The 19,576-nt window shown below is 40.8% G+C and overlaps 1 protein-coding gene across 1 annotated transcript in view; it reads left to right on the forward strand.

Annotated features, from left to right (window-relative positions):
- acaca (acetyl-CoA carboxylase alpha) overlaps positions 1-19,576 on the forward strand; it is a 274,803-nt gene that overhangs the window by 177,633 nt on the left and 77,594 nt on the right. The window contains exons 45-46 of the mRNA XM_080210370.1: positions 16,916-17,059; positions 18,027-18,147. Coding sequence (XP_080066496.1) covers positions 16,916-17,059; positions 18,027-18,147 — 265 coding nt within the window. The remainder of the gene's footprint in view (positions 1-16,915; positions 17,060-18,026; positions 18,148-19,576) is intronic.

Raw genomic sequence — 19,576 nt, forward strand, 5'->3', positions numbered from 1 at the left:
TGATAGGTAATTCCAGGATATTGGTTCAGCAGTGGTGAAGGAACTTAAGTATGCATTGTGGAGAAAGCATAAATCGTTTAGTGAGAAAGTAGTCAGATTCCAGACGTTCTATTGTTCTTGCAGCCTTTCCTGTTAGCTGAGCAATGAGAAGTGTGACATCTGCACAAGGTGCATATGGAAACCCATCACTGTGAGGGGTGACACATACCAAGAAAGTTCACTAAATACTTGCACCACATGCTGTGATGCTCTATAAAAATAAGTTTACTTCAAAATTTTGCATCTTGCAATCTGCATTCTTTTATCATGCAGTAAAGAGAGCATCAGTTGTCCAAAATCAAAGTAAATTATTTTATCCACGCCTTACAAAAAGGTAAACTGTGCTTGTAAAAATATCCAGGCTGTCAATAGCATCAGTCTACACTCTCAAATTCTTGGTGCAAGCACCGGCAGTATTGCTATAGCATCTTTGCTCTATCTTTTAGGTTGTACTTCACCCATGTACATCTACAGGGATTTAGATGTTGTTCAGTGGAGTTGTCATCACTTATCCTATACTGTATTTATGAGGGCCAAGTATCCACATCCTTTTCCTTTGAAGAACTGGGTTACGTTTGAATGCATGTTGAGTGAATAATAATTTTCCTCATCCGAGCCATAGGATTGTTGTTTGCGTAAGCGGCTTCATGCATGCAGTCAGTGATGCATACATAATAGTGAAGAATCCTTCTGAATGGCAAATCTATAGCTGGCCCTGCTGCTGAGAGATATAGATTTGACTGTATGAAGAACCCAGGCTTCAGGCTACATCTTTAATCAAGTGCAAGAATCCTGTAGTTGTCTTGCAATTGTCTGGAAAGACCCTATCACAGAAATGCTCTTTGTGTTGATCTTAATTGCCAGTGCTCTTACATTGTGGATGCTGATTACTCTGGCAGATCACCTTAACCCAGGTAACGCCTCACTACTGAGCCTGAGCTTTAGCATGCACTACATTATCACTTTGCCCAGTGTCTGACTCTAGTATGTTAATTTGGTTCAGTTAATATCAATCTTGCTGTTGATTTAGTTGGTCGTTGGTTCAAATCCAATGCAGAACTTGAGCTAGTCTGATGCTTGAGTACAGTTTTACTGATGTGTCCTTAGAGGTGTCATCCTTCAAAGCCCTAGCTATTGGCTTTTACATTTAAAAATCTCATGGCTTTCCCATTAAAAGAGGGAGTTCTTGTGTCCTGGCCAATATTTTTCCCTGAACTATCCATCTTCATTGTTGTTTTTAAGATCTGCATTGGCTTCCTTGTTTTCCTCCACAACAAATCATTATTCCCAAGTAATTCATCATGTATGAAATGTTCTGAGATGTTTTTGACAGCTGTGTTGTGATATAAATGCAAGTTTATATAGTGGTGCATGCAGTGCCTATGGTAGTTTGTTCTGAAATTTGTTTTTTCTTCACCCTCTGCTGCCAGGCTATCCTGTCCTCCTCCTCTGCTGCAACCATACTGAGGGGTTGAAAGCTACTCTGTATTCACCCTGTCAGTGCTCTAGTGACATTGCGAAACTTTTACCCTTCATTCAGCTGCTTAATGTCAGGTCTGAGCTAGGTTCGAGTACTCGCTTTCATTTCTATTAAGGCCCATTTATGTGATGGGCCTGAACAGGCAAATTCATTTTTTTCCCATTAATTTATGTTGATGCACTTCAGGATGAGACCAAGACCTGGAATGGCAAGCCAAATTAATCCTGTACTAATTTTTATTTGATGAACAATTTGCCCAGAATGATCAAGCAAGTAGCCTAGACAAGTCATCAAGACCTTTCCATTGTTTCACAATGATCTGAGTGCCAGGCCAGTTCAAGGTACAATAGCTGTTCGCTGGAAACAGCCCTATCACAAATCAGCCATCTTTAAAAGGCTTGTTTCAAAAAATATACATGTATAATTTTTGCATTTAAATGAATTTTTTTTACAAGAGCGACCTCAACCTTTTTCTGAAAAGCTTCGGGCAGTTTAAAACTTTGACATGTGAATTCTCGTCAGTGTTTAAAATGCATGTTCAGTGACACTTGCCTCAAAGGCTGCCTGCCTGTGGTGTCGCCACCTGTACATAGACAGCACCCCCATGTAATTTCCCAGCACGAAATGAATGATCCTCTGTACTTGCAGACGACCAATCCTGCAAGTGTGGACAGAAATGACCCCATCTCTCTTGAATTTCAACTCCCTTATTTCTGCCTACAACCTAGAAATTGCTGTGTGCGATATTTGTGTTCATACAACGTTCCTCAGTTAGCATTGCAATGAAAACCTTAGCCCAGTGAAGATAAATAGGTCAATACTTCACTTGAAGTGGGGAGGGCAGGGACAGAGGGATGTCAAGCAGTCATGTTAACATTTGTATGCTAACATTACAACATTAATTTCTGCAATCTTAGGTGACTCTCACGGGAGGTTGGACATGAAACTTTCGGTTGATCTTAATTTTAGCTTGGTATTAATCGAAAGTGTTAAATCTTAAGTTGCTGTAGTTAGGAACTGGGATTCAAGTGAGCAATATCAAGTGTAATCTGAATCATGGAAAAGGAAGATGGAGCAAAACAGTCACAAATAAATTAAATTTCTTACAGTGGTGCCTCCCTGGCAGCATCAAAACATTTGCAGTTTAAAAAGCCGAAGAGGTACCTCTGGCTCATTTCAATATCACTGAATGTGGTGTGAAAGCAGCACTGCATTCATCCAGAAAACTGTTTGTTTATTAGATGCCTCAATTTTACAGTTTTGCATCATTTCGCAAAATGGGTGTCAGGGATTGTAGAGATCCTATCAGAGGTAACAAAATACATTGGTGCAAGTAGTTAAAGGTGGATTTATGTCCACTATTCCCTGAACAACAATTTCCACCCTTTGCTGGATTGTGAGGACTTGGCTAAGACTTTGGAATTCGCTTCCTCAAAAGGTGGTTGACACAGAGTCTTTGAGTATCTTCATCTTTAAGGCAGTGGTAGATAGATTCTTGATGAGCAAGGGATGTAAGGTTTTCGGGGGGAGGTGCAATGTGCATTTGAGATTAAAATTAGATCTCCCATGATCTTATTGAATGGTGGAGCAGAGCCGAGAGGCCGCATGGCCTACTCCTCCTAAATTGTATGCCTGTATGTTTGTATGGATGGGCATAAGTAAGGATAGATGAAATGTTCCTGGCCACTGTTGCATGTCTCCAAATGGACGAAGAGTCATCTGGACTTGAAACATCAGCTCTTTTCTCTCCTTCCAGATGCTAACAGACCTGCTGAGATTGTCTAGCGTTTTCCCTTTTGGTTCCGTTCAAAAGTAAGATGGCAGCAGGAAAAAGCTGATCTTGACTTGGTTGGTACATGCCCTCATCTTTTTCCCGATGGAAGAAGGTGGAAGAGAGTCCTTGATTGCAACAGACTTAATTTTTAAAAACTGGGACCAAAAAGAGTTGCCACACTCCTAATGCTACGACTGCTGTAAATTGTACACTACTCTCAGTCCAACTGACAAACAAAGAAAACAGAGGCAGAGATTTTGAAAGCCTTAAATAAATGCTTTGAACCCCGAGTGAATGTTGCGTATGAATGCAATGTCTTCAGCACGAGAGCCAAGGGTGTAAAGGAGATCATTGAACAGTATGTAAAGGCAATAATGCAGCTTGCAGAATCAAGTGAAATCAGGAAGCTAAAAGATGACCTCATTAAAGATAGATTAGTTTTGCGCATATGTGACCCCTCTGAGGGGGAAGTCTACTGAAGGATGAGAAACTGATGCTAAAGAAGGGCATAGATGTGTGTCAGAATGCAAGAAGATATGAAATGTCAGCTATGGCAGAGCAGACCAGGAGATATTTTATGCTGAGAGACAGTCCAGAAGTGATTGCAGACAAAGAGTAGGATGCAAAGGAAAAGGAGGATTGCCCAGCATGGGGAAAACCGTGTTTTGACTGCAAGAAGCTGAATCATTTCACATGCAAGTACTTAACAAGATAAAAGCAATCTAAACCTATACAGATGGCCACTAGAAGAGACTGATGAAGAACAATACATGATGCAATAGTTTGGTTCCTCAAGTCCATGGGCAATGAATTGTTTGAGACTGTTACTTTACCCCTATGGTTATCATTGCATCAAGAAACAGACTATAGGTTGCGATTACAATGAGATCAGCCATGTTCTTATCAATTGGCAGAGCAGGCTCGAGGGTCCGACTGTCCTACTCCTCGTTAGTATGTTCATATGAACAAGAACTGTCAGACACCGGTGCCTCAAACGCATAATGACCTTCATAGACCTGTTCAAATAGGCACAATATGTTGATCCAAAAATGAAACCGTCAAAAGTGAGGTTACAGTTCTATGATAGCAAGAGCACAAATTAGTTTGCGAACCCAAGGGAATGACAAGAAGGAAGATCTAGAGTTTCAGATCATAGATGGATGGAACAGCCATTGATCTCAGCTGGTGCAAATCTAAAGCTTGAGCTGCTAACCCTGAGCATGCCAACAGAGAAAAGGCACAAGAAAAAACTAAGAGCGGGAAACAAAAGACTCTGATATGAGGGAGCCAAGATTCAATTAAACCATAAGATGGTTGCTGACCACAACAATGGAATGAAATGCATGAGCCAAAGGTAACTGAAGCAGTTTATAGGAAAATGTTCACATCATAGCTGAACTGGAAGATTTGAATGGTACGATTCCAGCTGAGTATATACACTTTTTAAAAAACACATGATGAACAGAAGTCTTCAATGAACCAAGTTGTGTGAGATCTGACCAAACAAATTTCAGGGACAACACATAGATACCAAATGGAAATAATGACCCTCAATTCCGCGGTTCGCTGTTCAAAGTGGGAATGTTGTAATTTTTATTCGTTATGGAAAGAAGGATGTTTGGATTTCAAAATCCAATCAGTCGACATGTCACATCTGACTTGCTGTAATCATGTGACTCCGCCATGAGGCAAGCTCATGTGTAAGATGCCATTTCTGATCAGCTCAATAAAATCTCTTGCTGAGAAGGACTGCAATGAAATAATATCTTGATGTGAGGAAGCAATAGAAGAAGTAAACACAGTGGATATGGAGAAAAATAAGCTACAATAGACTGTGAAATACATTTTTTGTTTTTACCCACATTTTCTGTAACGGGGATATATCAGAACTTGTCGTTTTCATTCCACAAAGACGTTTTTTGTGGCCATTGTGCGAGATACCATTACCATTTGAATTGCTAACTAGAGGTGAGATCAGTTAACAGTATGGAGAGGACAAATCACACACCCATTGCTATTAAACAGTCACAGAATGCACACACAGTGACAGGGATACTCTTTGCTGTCTTGGAAGGTTTTATAGGGCAGCGGTTAGTCACTGTAGCAATGCTGAGATGTATGCAATAACCTTCAGGCAGCATAATTTCTATTAATCACTCTGGGGTCATTGGTAGAACACACAGCAATCTGTAGTATGGGAGGGGGAGGGGCGAATAAGGAAAGGCAGCCACTGAAACCAGGTTCTTGCTCAATTCTTTCAAATCCACTGGGCTCGTAGCAGTTTGTAGTCTCATAAATGGTTCAGTTTGACTGCCTTAAATACTATGAAATGGAAGGAGCAGAGCAAGCTATGGTTACCACACACAAAGAAGCCCTGGGCAAATCAAAACCCTAGCATTTTGGGAGTAAAATTCCTTTTGTTAATTTAACAGAGAAGGGAGGCATGAATACAAAATAGGATTTCATGTTTTGTGCCAGCACCAACTTTTTTCATTTCAATCCAATTTTGTTTCTCTCTACAATCCTTTACCAATATGTATACCTACACATTTCTGGTATGACCACTGTACATCACCTCTGCATCCTCTCCAGTGCCCCATATCCTTTTTATAATATGATGACCAAAACTGCAGGCAGCTATTGTGTTCTAACCAAGGATCCTTACAGGTTTAGCATTATTTTCCCTCTTTTTCAATTCTACAGATTGAATAAATAATATGACAGTATGATTTTTAGGTTGTGTAAAATTGTAAAGGGTTAACCCATACTGAGCATGTACAAAAGAAACTGCGTCACAGTCATCTCACTCAGAAAGGATGTCTGAGAATTGACTCAGAAGGCAGTTCTACCTATATATTAGTCTTATAAATTAGCATGCCAACAAAAGTTTTTTTTGAACAAACATTGTTGCCTCCAGTGAGATCCCCTCTAGAAAAAGAGGCTAACAAATCCATAGACAAACTCATCATAAATGATGGCAGCGATGACACAGCCCACACCAGAATGGTAAAAAATGGTGTGAAAAACTTCACAATAAGTCCAGCGACCAATATAGCTCAGCAGGTGAAGGACATCAAGGCCAACTCAGCAGCCTCGCCTAAGGCCACTGAGTAACCATGGCAGCCCGATGACTTGCAAGCCATGCATAGTGAGGACTGACAATTTCGGATCCTGGTGAGCAGTGGCTACCACTTTGCCCCTACCAGAACCTTTTCAAAATATTGAGAGTCCCAGACAGGCTGACCAAATAACAAAATTGGCAAAATCTTTACACCCAATACCACAACACCTTAGGCCGAGCAACCTAGGAGAACAGAGATCAAGTTAGCACTTTGTGACGTGCTGTTCGGAGCAAAGCAGACTGTGTTCACCCGACAGGTGAGTCCGCTAAGAGAGAACCTCCTCCAGTGATATTATATTTTAGACTTCCCATAAAAGTATTGTTATTGAAAAGGTGAAGTTGAACCGGTGCAGTCAAAATCAAGGTGAAGGGAATAACCCATTTTAATTAAAGACTTGTATAGCCTAGCCACAAATTGTATGTACGGAACACAAAAAAAATCTGATCAGGCATAAAATAGATGTTGGCATTTTAGATGAGAATCTGCCTGGCTCCTTGCAATCTCTGGAAGATTTAACTTTAAGCAAGGCTGTATAACTGGGCAGACAGGCTGCAGAGCATAGGCAGAATAAGATGCGAGGGAAACTTCCCAAGGGCAATCTGATTAAGTTGTTTTAAGTATAGCAGGACAGCAACCAGGGAAATGCCCTGAAAAGGCACCAGCGACCATTATCTCAAGTTCTCATGGTCCTCAGGTGGGAAAAATGTCCTGCCGAGATCGCACAACACCATGGGTGCAGCCATTTCAAAATGGCCTGTTCCAGGAAACCTGTGCTTGTAAGACAGAACTGCATTAGAATAACTTCCGTCCAAGAAATTCAAGACTTTGACTGGGAAAACACTTTTCGAACAGAAATAACAAGAAATCGTAGATGATGAAAACCAGTTTTGGTGTACTGACATCAAGGTAAACAGGCATTTGGCCAAATTCAAACTAGACACAGGAACAGGTGTCCCAATGCTATCTGGCAAAGTTTCATAGCTGAATAATGTAATTCTGCAGCCTCCCTATCAACAACTTCAAGGTGCAGTGGGTATCAAACTCCTGGAACTTCCTCCCTAATGGTTGTGTGGGTACACCTCCACCACTTGGACTGCAGTGGTTCAAGACGGCAGCTTGCCATTCACTTCTCAAGGGTATTTCAAAATAAATAGTGAATGCTGGTCCAGCCAGTGACCCCAACATCCCATGAATGAAAAAAAAACAAAATCAACATATTGCAGTACAGAAGTATGTAAATGCAGCACCAAATCTAAGAAAATTACCGCATCAGACAAAAGTGATGGCTACAGAGCAACTATCTAAAGAAGTAGTAACACTGGGTGTCTTTATGATACTGAGGCACTTAATGTCAAACACTGATGTTGAACTTCCAAACAAGTCTGAAGACGTGTGTTCTATGGAGACAGTCCCTTTCGATCCTGCTCTTGAACTTATCCCATTATTGATGAAGGCGCAAGCCTATTTTCTCCCACTGACTGAGATTCGATTGTCTGCAGCGAAGCTTCAGCCTGAGGCTGCTAACTTGGAAATGAGATCACTACCTGCAGAAAGAGAAATTCCTACCATAAGAGTAGTAGAGCTGTCCTCCTTTCCTCATATCCAGCAGTGTCTGCAGGATGTTCTTTGTTTATCGTTTTGTCTCCCAGGTTCATTCCTGGCACAGATATTGAATACTTCTCTTGTCACCACAGAACAGTGAATGATCAAGCTGCAAAGTTCTTCCTTGGAGCTGAAGAAGCTTCATTTCGTTAAGATGGTGCTTTCACTTTCCCCAGTGTGCAACGCAGAAGAAAATGGAGAGAGAATTTCTGTTTGTTGTCCTCCTCTTTGTGGGATTGCAATAGTCCCAATCCTGGAGGATTTGTTCTTCAGTTTTTCCGTCAATCACTGCCTTTACATTCAGGTCATCGTGAGAGTTGCAGCGCAGGAGCCAATTGTTGTGAAAAGCTGCTATCCCAAGTGTTTCAGTTGCAAGAAGATAAGGGAACACACATCTCCAGCACGTCCTCCAAGAGAGCCTCGAACACAATTGGAGATTGACACCTGCACCTTTGGCGAAAGTGATTTGGAGGAGAGGCGGCGTAGGAATTGGATGGAAACTAACTTATACATGAGGTAAACAGCTTGTGGGAAGAATGAACTTGGGAAATTAAGTAAAGGATTAACTCTTAATAGCTACTCAACAGGTGCATAAGAAGCTATGTCACTCAGATTGGATGATGAGTAGCAACTCGGAGGGCAGCTCTTTTAAATGTTAGTCTTATTTAACTTTTAAATAGTTAGTATGTAAGTAAATATTTTTTGAATGAAGGCTATTGCCTCCAGTGAGATCCCTTCTGGAATCAGACACTAACAAATCCCAAGACAAACTCATTATAACAGAAAAGTGCTGAAATAAAAGCCAAATGTGATGGATGCTGGAAATCTGAAATAAAAGCAGCAGAGCCATACAGACATTAACTCTGTTTTCCTTTCCGCAGATGCTGCAAGACCTGTTTTTATAACAGAAAAGCATTTGTGTTGGGCCACCAAACTGCAGGTTTCCAGTGTTTAGCACTGTGATACTTCACAAATTACCTCGATGACATAGCTATATAATTTCATTCATATTGAGTGCATTGCTTATTGGATGGACCTGAAGAATTCTGAAGCTTGTACCATCAAGCTCCTATTTACAATTACAATAATTCTTATGGGCCAGGACAAAGGAACAATTATAGATTACAATGACAGGGCGAGCTAGATGAGTCACATGGCCATTTGTACTTTTTTTTTGTGGTGAGTTGTCACTGGTTTTCTGCACCCTGAGTGAAGCGAATAACTGACTAGTCATGTTCACTGGTCCTCTCTAGAGAGAGTGAATGAGTGAGTCTGGGGAATTGATAATTGAAAAGAAGGGATGGTGGGAGGCATTAAACATATATTTTCTGTATTGTCTTCACTGTAGGAGACATGGGAAACTTCCCAAAGATGCTGGAAAATCAAAAGGTGAATGGGAAGGAGGACCATCACTATCACTGGGGCCGCGGAGATAGATAATGAATTACCTATCTAACTTATTAGGGGTTTTTCATAAAATCATAGAATCCTGCAGGGCAGGAAGAGGCCATTTGGCCCATTGAGTCTGCACTGACCACAATTCCACCCCAGCCCTACCCCCATCACCCCATGCACCCACTGTAGCTGGTCTCCCTGACACCAAGGGACAATTTAGCATGGCCAATCCACCTAAGCTGCATATCTTTGGACTTTTGAACAAGTATCAAGCAAGGTGGATAAAGGGGAAGGCTGTGCATGTGATCTATTTGGATTTCCAAAAGACATTTGATAAGGGTGCCACATCAAAGGTTACTGTACATTAAGAGAATGTGAAGTAGGGGGTAACCTATTAGCGTGGTTAAAGGATTGGTAAGCTTACAGGAAGCAGAGAGTGGGAATAAATGGGCCTTTTTGGGTTTGCACTCTGTAACTAATGGAGTGCCACAGGGATCAGTGCTTGGTCCTCAACTATTTATGATCTTTATGAATGATTTGGATGAAGGGACTAAATGTATAATGCACATTCGCCCATGATACAGAGATAGAGAGGAAAGTAAGATGTCAAGAGGACGTGGAGACATGTTAAGTGAGTGGGCAAAAAAGTATAATGTGGGGAAATGTCAAGTTGCCCACTTTGACAGGAAGAATAAGAAAACAGTATGCTATTTAAGTGGCAAGAGATTGCAGAACTCAGTGCTACGAAGAAATTAGGGTATCCTGGTACGTGAATCACCAAGTGTTAGATTTTAAAAGTATTCTGTCATGGGTTATGGTTGTCACTGGTTAGTCCAGTGATATTGCCTATCTCATAATTGTCCTCGAGAAGGTGATGGTGTGCTGCCTTCCTGAATAGTTGTAGTCCATGTGTTGTAGGAACAGTCACAGTGCTGTTAGTAAGGGAGCTCTAGTACTATGATCCAATCGTAACTATAGTGAATCGTGGAGTAGGCTCAAAAGACAATCCAGTCTATATCTTCTCCTATTTCTTTCATTTCCTTCACGGAGCTTCAGGATTTTGAATGAGCTGCCCTCTCCCACGAGGCAGTTGGCTGAAACTTTGATGATGAAGGTCTGAACCTAGAAATGGTTCAGCGTCTCTTGCACTGTGCCTTGTAGCCACTCCAGTGTCTTCAGGCCTGTTCTGAAAAGCTACTGTCTCCCAATAATTCTCTATCTTGTGCACATCAACAGGGTAATTGGCATTCTTAGCATCAAGATTTCAAGATGCAGGATACAAGTTTAGTTTGTGTTACAGTCCTGATGTCCTAATGTTGCTCAAACTTTGAGGCCTATGAGAAGCGGAAGATGAAGTAGCTTAATGCAGGGAATTGGGACAATGTACAACTCAGGATTTTTGTAAGCCTCTTGCTCTTCATGGAAATACTGCTGGTAGAAAAATCCAATTTGCACACATTCAACGGTCAATTTCAACTTTTAAACAGATTTATCTTAATAGCGTTTCTGGGAATAAGCGAGAGGGGAAAAATTGCTGTTTATAGTCTACCACAATATAAAATAAAACCAGCTACAGTGGTGTGGATAGTCATTCTGAAATGTAGCAGAATATCCCAGACTGGTGTTTGGTTGCATGCTCAATGCTAGCAGTGCTAATACAGCAAGTGGCAGCTTTTCCATTCAGAGAGCCCTTCGTTTTAATCTGTTGAGTTTAATCTTTCTGTAATGGTTCTACAAAGCCATTAAAATAGTAAATACTGAGGCTGCGTATTCAAAAGGGAAAGCTGATAAAAGGGACACTACTAAATATCAGAGAGAAATTATATCTCTGACAGTCCTGAGCATCCGTCTGTGTCACTGCAGAGTCCCCTCAAGGTTAGGCTGTACTTGGTTCATGGTTCCTCTACTCTGACTTGTCATTTACATTAATAGGTTGCACCCTGCGCTCGGTGTCTAGCAGAAGCAGAGGGAAGCAGACGGGTACCATGTGTGCGATCATATTTTCACAACTGCTGACCCTGACCGCTTAACGCATGAGCGGTGAAAATCTGCGATCCATCTGCTTATACCATGAAAGTGCTGACAAGTGCAAGCACTTCAGTGGCATTAATAGATATTTTCTTCAAAAAATATAAACAATTTCTGCACCGGTTCTCTGCTCCACGGAAACACCATGTTCTTGGTCAGTCTGCATCTTCACTGTGGTTTGTGGCCTGTCAGGACGCAGTGTTGTGTTGATGTGTGAAATCAGATGCAGAATGAAAATGGGCTCACAACCAATGTAATATCATGTCTTTCAGGATCAAATTCCTCATGCACCACAGCAATAGCATCGATCTCACTTCAGTGCTGGCTGTATTCGGCACTGTTCCAAGTGGAGACCCACAGTGACACTTTGAGGATTAAAAAATATATATCTGTTGGGTTTGTTTACTTGAAAGGAGATCAGTATCCCACATTGCCTTGAAACAATACTGCTCCCTAAGGCATGTTTGTTCGTAAAGTTTAAATGTGTCTGTGTCATCTTATTTGCTGTTAGTTGTTCTTTCTCGCACAACCTACTAAGTAATACTGAGCCAACTTTTTAACAAGCAGGCGTAAGCAGAAGACATGAGAATTCAATGTGATTGTGTACAGTAGTAAGACACAACTTCAGGCTTTGGGCCCTGGTTTCTCTAGCAGGCCTCAGCGAGTCAAAGCTTATACTGTGTTCAAGGGTGCACATCTTGTTGGGAATGACTTTGGAAACCTTGAAGTAAGTGTTTTTTGATTGGTTCCTGGAAAATGAACAGAGCTTTCTTTACCCCCTGCCGATGTATTAAGAAGAGAGACGTCATGCATCTTTGCCTACAATATAAGGCAATTCTTTACTGGTTAGGTGTGCCTTTTCATGCTGAAGAAATATTCTAAAACTTAGGATTGATCCACAGCAGCACAGTGGTTAGCCCTGCTGCCTCACAGTGCCAGGGACCTGGTTCGATTCCCAGCTTGGGTCACTGCCTGTGTGGAGTTTGCACACTGTCCCCATGTCTGCATGGGTGCCTCCAGCTGCTCCAGTTTCCTCCCACAGTCCAAAGGTGTGCGGGTTACGTGGATTGGCCATGCTAAATTGCTAGGCGGACTAGCTTGGATAAGTGCATGGAGTTATGAGGATAGGGCCTCGGTGGAATTGTGGTCAGCGCAGACTTGAAGGGCCAAATGACTGCCTTCTGCACTGTAGGATTCTATGATCCACCTTCCTTCACTAAATATAACTGCAACATCACTTTTTGTAGCTTTCAGCAGTGATACACTTCCTGGAAAAATACATCAAATTTAGGACTTTTATTCAGAAAAAATAATAGTGTCCTCCTTCCAGACGTAGTCAGGTGTATATAAGTTTAATCATATCCGTGTGAATTTTTGTAATCTTTCGCATTTTTATATTGCAACTTTATTTTCAAGAATTATTGCTCTGACTAGTTTATTATTAGTGTCACAAGTAGGCTTACATTAACACTGCAATGAAGTTACTGTGAAAACCCCCAGTTGAGTCTCCTAGATGGTTTACAACAGGATTTTGACTGCTTTTCGTTAACTTGCCATCTCTTTTTGAATCAAGAAGGGTCAGTTAGCAACAGCCAGCAGTGAAACATATTTTAACTTAATGATTGATGGTTTTCCCTCCTGCTTCCTAATTACTGATTGATACTTTCTCTGCCCATTCAATTGTGATAGATTGCTGTTTTATTAATATGAGAATTGAACCAGTCAGATGAAAGGGTGATACAGATTTATTTCCATACAAGCACACGGTAGCCAAAGCTCATCCTAGACTTTTTTTATCTGCATAGCTTTATTTATTCTCCAGAACTCTGGAATTGCTTGTGGAGGAAATGATGGATTTACAATGGATAAAACTATAAACATAAATTCAGGTGAAAATGTAATTATCAATTTTGAGAAAGTAATTGATTTATGAATTGTGTCCTATGTGTGGATTTTAAATAAATAAACATAATCAATAAATTACTAATTAAATGCAATTTCTAAATAGATGAAATTTAGCTAAGTTAACTGTAGTGAGTAATTTATTAATTTCATGAATAAATTAGGTAATTACAAAATGGGGTGAGAAACTTACTAGATGGTGATATAAATATTAAGGTACTTTTATGTTCTGTTGAAGAAAGCTAGTTGTACCCAGTTCCAGCCTTAAGAGCAGAAGCCTTTAACCTTTCTGGGTCTCTTGGACAGAGTGGGACTAAAGCTTTGTATTGGTAGTATGGATATGTTTGTGTGGAATCTGCTGCCAATGCTGTGGGTGTTGAAGACAAACTTGTGGATGAATGTCCTGAAGTCATTGTTGTGGTCAGCGTGGATGATGTTCAAAGGTTTTGGGTGGACTGAGGTCGCCTTAATCAATGTATCTGCAGTCTGCATCATCTGTCTGGCTTTGCATTACTGTTGCATGCTCTGGGTACCTATTCTGATATTGCTTTGTAGAGATAAAAGTGACAGAATTTTGATGATATGTAGCTGTCTGGTGGGCACAACAGTCAGCACTGCTGCCTCAGCACCAGAGACACGAGTTTAATTCCCAGCTTGGATCACTGCCTGTGTGGAGTTTGCTTATTCTCCCCGTGTTTGTGTGGGTTTCCTCCATGTGGTCCAGTTTCATCCTACAGTCTAAACGTGCGGGTTAGATGGATTGGCCGTGTTGAATTGTCCCTTAGTGTCAGGGGACGAGCTAGAGTAGGTGCATTGGATTGTGGGGATGGGGCCTGGGTGGGATTGTGGTCAGTGCAAATTTGATGGGCAGCCTCTGTGGGATTCTGTGACTCTTTGTAAAATGTTAGCTGTAAACATTGACCGTGCTGCTGTGGCCACCGGCTTGCAAAAAAATCATGTTTATTTGCTCAGTCTACCCAGTATATTAGTTTGTATTTCAGATTGCTATGGACTCAAATATGCAACTAGTCATTGGTTTAAGTCTTGAAATCTATGTCAGTGATTTACAACAGCATGCAGTTAAGTGAAGGAGTAGGGATGAGATTGTTGAATTTCTTTTCATTGGGCAACTATAAGCGACACACTAGAGTCACCCTTACGTTTGGACGAACACTGCTTTGGCAGTCAAGTGGCTATCCAAGGCACAATTCAGAAAGGATCTTCTGGTTTCCTTGCCAAAATGCCTCCACCAGTATCACTAAAAGACAACTGCTCATGCCAGTCCTGTATTTTTGTGCAACAACGTGGCTGCCTTCTTTACTTAGCAGGTGTTGTACCTCAAAGGATAATTTACTGTCTGGAAGAGGTTTCGATGTGAAAGTATTTATATTTTACTATTTTATTTTAAGCCTAATAGTTGAATTTTATCACAAAAAATATATTTCAGGGAAAATGAATCTGTTCTTTCGCTGAACTTGAAGGAGTGGGCTCCAGCTGTTTTCTTCGTTGTGAAAAGCCCATTGTAACTCTCACTTACACATGCAGTGCTGCTGAGTTATGAGTCTTTCATACTGATGGAAGAACTCTGGTAACTCACTGTCACAGGTGAGCTATCATCCTGTGTGTTCAGAATTATCATCACATAAATCGTATAATGAGGAACTTGGGCTGAAGGGACTCCACTCTGAGGAGGGGAAGCGGTGAGCTTGTTTACTGCATAAACTGCGCTGCTGGTTTTTATTGTGCGGTATATCTCTCCGATGCAGTCGAAATCTCAGCCTGTGTTTTATTGCAGACAGTGTCAGAATGATGTGTTTGGCTTGCAATGATGTGCTTCTCTCCTCATAAAATAAACTGCCCGTGGCACAGAAGTGTTATTACAAATACCTACACGGCCAGGCAGAACGTTGAGTGGCTGATGGCTTGTTGCATCCTTTGGTGTCCACCCCAAGGGTAAATGGACAGAAGAAAGGTGTAACATTGCTGCGCAGTTCAGGAGTGTTGCAGTCAGAGTATTTGCTGATTAAGTCTTAAGGTGCTGAGTGCCCTGGAATCTGGAACCTGATTTACATCTACAGGCACAGATGTGATTCAACCTTATGCCAACTGAATGACATTGAAAATCCTGGTGTAATTACTACACCACACTGCACTATACCACAATTCCAGGAAGTCAATTGTTCTAACACTGATTCTACAAGCTGATGATTTGATTTTAGAATAATGATTTAAAATGATGTATTGAATATTTGTTTTTAGAAATCCATAACCAAATTGGTCTTTTGTACATTTACACAAGCTTTGTCACTGCACAGAGTTCTCAGAAAAATCTTTCTTGTGTAAAGGGATGTGTTTATTTATTATCTGTGGCACGACTGTACTAATGATTATCAGTAAAACTGTATGCAGCCGTCTTTTTGATGCCTGATTTTTCTCCCTCTTTTTCTCTTAACTGTTATCTGTTATCCTATTGTTCCAGGTGGATCCTGATATTCCAGTACTCCACTTTGTGAACACTGATACTGTCATTGAGCCATTCAACAGTCATGTTTTGTTTCCGCCTAAAGTCCACTTTTAAACATCCAGCAACGTAGCAACATTTTGCTGGACCACCAGTAATCCCAGATAGTTTCTCTTTAATGTTCTTCCAGCCGCAGTCGATTAACTGCACACAGACCAGAATGAGACCTGAGAACTCCTGCTATGGAGATCTTACCTCTGCAAGGTGTCTGCCTGTAGAAAGCAAAATCCCAATCCCCATCTAACAGAATGGATCATGTTCGAAATCCTCCTGTTTGTGCTGAACAACATGGTGACAAAAAATTTGTTCAGACCCTGGCAGAAATTAAAACTAAAGACACGGGAATCGTTAGCAGGCCTGACGGCACTGTACAAATAACCAACAGGTTTTAAATTCTGATGTAGACCCTATATTTCGTTGAAGGATCTGCATCTGAAAAGTCAGCAGCAATATCTATCCTGAATGTTGTATAGTTATGTCAGACTTCCATTTGTTTCTTATTTGTAAGGTTTGCTTGATGCAATGGAACTTCCTTCACTACGTGGATTAATTTTCTGTGTATTTTCCTTTCTTTTATGTACTCAGGAGTAAAGACAGATATGATCTTTGCATATGTTTGCCCCTCCACTTGAACATTCTAGAATTAATATCTACCTGGGGTTGCCAATCGAGTGAAGTAGTTTCTTTTTTTTTGGCTGAATTGTTAAATTGAAAATTGAAACTTGTTGTGTGGAAATTGGCACCCCACAGCAGGGTCAAATGCCAAGATATTTCCTCAAAGTGGTTAATTTAGTTTCTTCCAATTGGTTTCAACTCCTTACCACTACTTTCCTTAAAATGTTGAATCCTAATGGCATTGGGGTCTTTTTCTACATTTTGCTATGAGCCTTTCTGGCAGCAGTCAGTGGAGAATGACATAACCAAACCTTACGAGGGATTTATCTGGTAGGAAAGACTCAAAGACACAGATTTTTACCTCTGAGCCACCAGAGCAATAGTGGAGCTGATATATTATTTGTTTCAACATTGTAGTTTTTTTTTAAATTTCCAAGGTACTTGGCCGAGAGGTATATACATCCAACAACCAGCTGGGAGGGGTCCAGATAATGCACAATAATGGTGTGACCCACACGACGGTTTATGATGACTTTGAGGGAGTAGTTATCATCCTTCAATGGCTGTCCTACATGCCAAAGGTTTGTATTCTTAATTTGGATATTGATAAAAATGCTTTAACCTTTTAATGCGTTCGTCAGTCATTATTTATGATGACCATTAAGAGAAAATGATAGTAACCTAACTTTTATAGGCATAACTGCTGTTATAAACTTAGCAGACAATAACCCACATTAGTATTTATTTAACAAATAATAGTAAGTACCCTATTTTTAAAATTTGTAGCATGCAATTATTTTTGACAGCTCAACAGCGATATCCCAGCCACTCTTAACAGACTATCACATTTTTATTTAATGGACAATAAATTGTACTTTTCCATGTCTGACAGATAATGACATACACTTTTACTTAAAGGACAATAGCCACACTGTTAGTTACTTAACAATCAATGACCCGCATTGCCATAAGACCTGAAGGACAAAACCCTGCATGTTTGTTTAACAGACAACACCCTTATACTCTACTCAACCAACGTGCGCTGTTACATAAATAATAGGCCATAACACACACTGTGCACTCTGCCTAATAGGCAACAAATTGCAGTATTACATAGTTAATCGAAGGTAAGGGCTGAGGGGCACTCAGGGAGGGATAGCACCAATAAGAAGACTTGCAAGGAGAATGTAGATGGTGGAGTTTTTTTCAGAACTTAATTAAATTAACATTTTTAAGATTTATGACTTCAGGAAGAGGATTTGTTGGGGACAAAAGGGACAAATATTTGTACGATTGTTTGCCCAGGAAATTTCGATTCTTTTGATGATGTTTTGAGTCTCCTACTTTCCAGTATGGGATCCGTTGTGGATGTTACTACTTGCATTTAGTGGCAGTTCGATAATTCATTCAGTCCTTGAAGTTGCATTAATGTTTGCATCTCTTTACCATGCTATATAACAATATATTTACCAGTTTGTAGATTCAGAATTGAGTTGTTTCTTGTAAATTTGAGCTGATATTGTTTTTCAAATTGTATTTTAAATATAGAATGTGTCAAGCTCAGTGCCCATTCTCAAGCCCAAGGATCCAATTGACAGGACCATTGAGTTTGTCCCCACAAAAGCTCCCTATGACCCTCGGTGGATGCTTGCTGGACGACCTCACCCAAGTAAGGAATGTTTATTTATTAGTGTCACAAGTAGGCTTACGTTAGCACTGCAATCAAGTTGCTATGAAAATCCCATATTTCTGTTACAGTATGTTATATTGCTGGGCAAATTTATTTCTTTCAAGTGGTGAGAAAATCTTGGTTTGAGCAGCCATGGTTGAGATGATATTAACCTGTACCTTCTGACTTGCAATTATGAGCTTCTAATTTCATCTTGAATTAAAACTCTGCAGCCTGACCTCCCCCATGCCTATTTTTGTGTTTTCCCATTTTCTGCCTTCCCCTCCTGCAGATGTTGGTATGGCCTCTAGTTTCTGCAAGGTGACATGATGGTTAGCACTGCTGTCTTACAGCGCCAGGGACCCGGGTTCAATTCCGGTCTCGGGTCACTGTATGGAGTTTGCACGTGCTGCTGTGTCTCCGTGGATTTCCACCAGTTGCTCCGATTTCCTCCCACACTCCAAAGATGTGCAGGTTACATTGATTGGCCATGCTAAATTGCTCCTTAGTGTCCTAGGGATTGACAAGGTAACTACATAGGGTTATGGGCATAGTGCCTGAATGGAGGTGTTGTCAGTGCAGGCTCGATTGGCCAAATGGCCTCCTTCTGCACTGTAGGGATTTTATGAAGTTGCTTGCCTTTTATTACCACTAAATGGTCATTTATTTACATTTTGGATTTGACGATGAGCATCAGCAGACTCTTGACTGGAGGATCTGTGCTCGCTGGACCTCTACACATTTTCAGTTTTAGCAGGGGAGCATTGGAATGTGAACAGAAGTGGGAGCTGTAGACATTTTTTCCTATTCCTAACTGGGAGATTGAGGCCAATTGTAGCATTCCTATCACTAATGACAATTCTGACGAGATTAATATCTGGGACTTTGTTGCACTGATACAGCTGAGGTATTGACAGATTAACAATCTATTCCATAGTTGTCCAAAAAAGGCAAAGATATGTTGTTGAATTCTGCTAGACTGCGCTTCGTTCCATCTCTTAGAATAATCATTTTGGTTTGCAAAACCCAGCCCCATCTAATTCCGTGTTACTGAAATTGTCTACATTGAGGCTGCACTTCAACTGTTGTCATCATTTTTGTGGTAAAGATAAAGTTGCCAGACTCCCAAATGACCATAGACTGCTCCCCTCTTTGAGGGGCAGAGCTGACTGGTGGCAATTTAACTTGAGGATCACCGCACCTCAAGCGATCAGCAAGGTTGAGGAGGCACAGCCTTCATGAATAACCTCAGCTGGTATGGGAATTGAACTCATGCTGTTGATATCACTTTGCATCACTGTCCAGCGAATTGAGCTTTTTGTGGTAATTCCACAGTGAAAGTTGCTGTAGTTGTGACACGTAGCTTGTGAATGGATTTGTACCTCAATGTCACTAATTGCTGCTAATTATCCTCAGCTGCAAAGGTTTC

This window comes from Carcharhinus amblyrhynchos, chromosome 23 (genome assembly GCF_965287045.1).
Source record: "Carcharhinus amblyrhynchos chromosome 23, sCarAmb.v2.hapA, whole genome shotgun sequence".
NCBI classification, from domain to species: domain Eukaryota; kingdom Metazoa; phylum Chordata; class Chondrichthyes; order Carcharhiniformes; family Carcharhinidae; genus Carcharhinus; species Carcharhinus amblyrhynchos.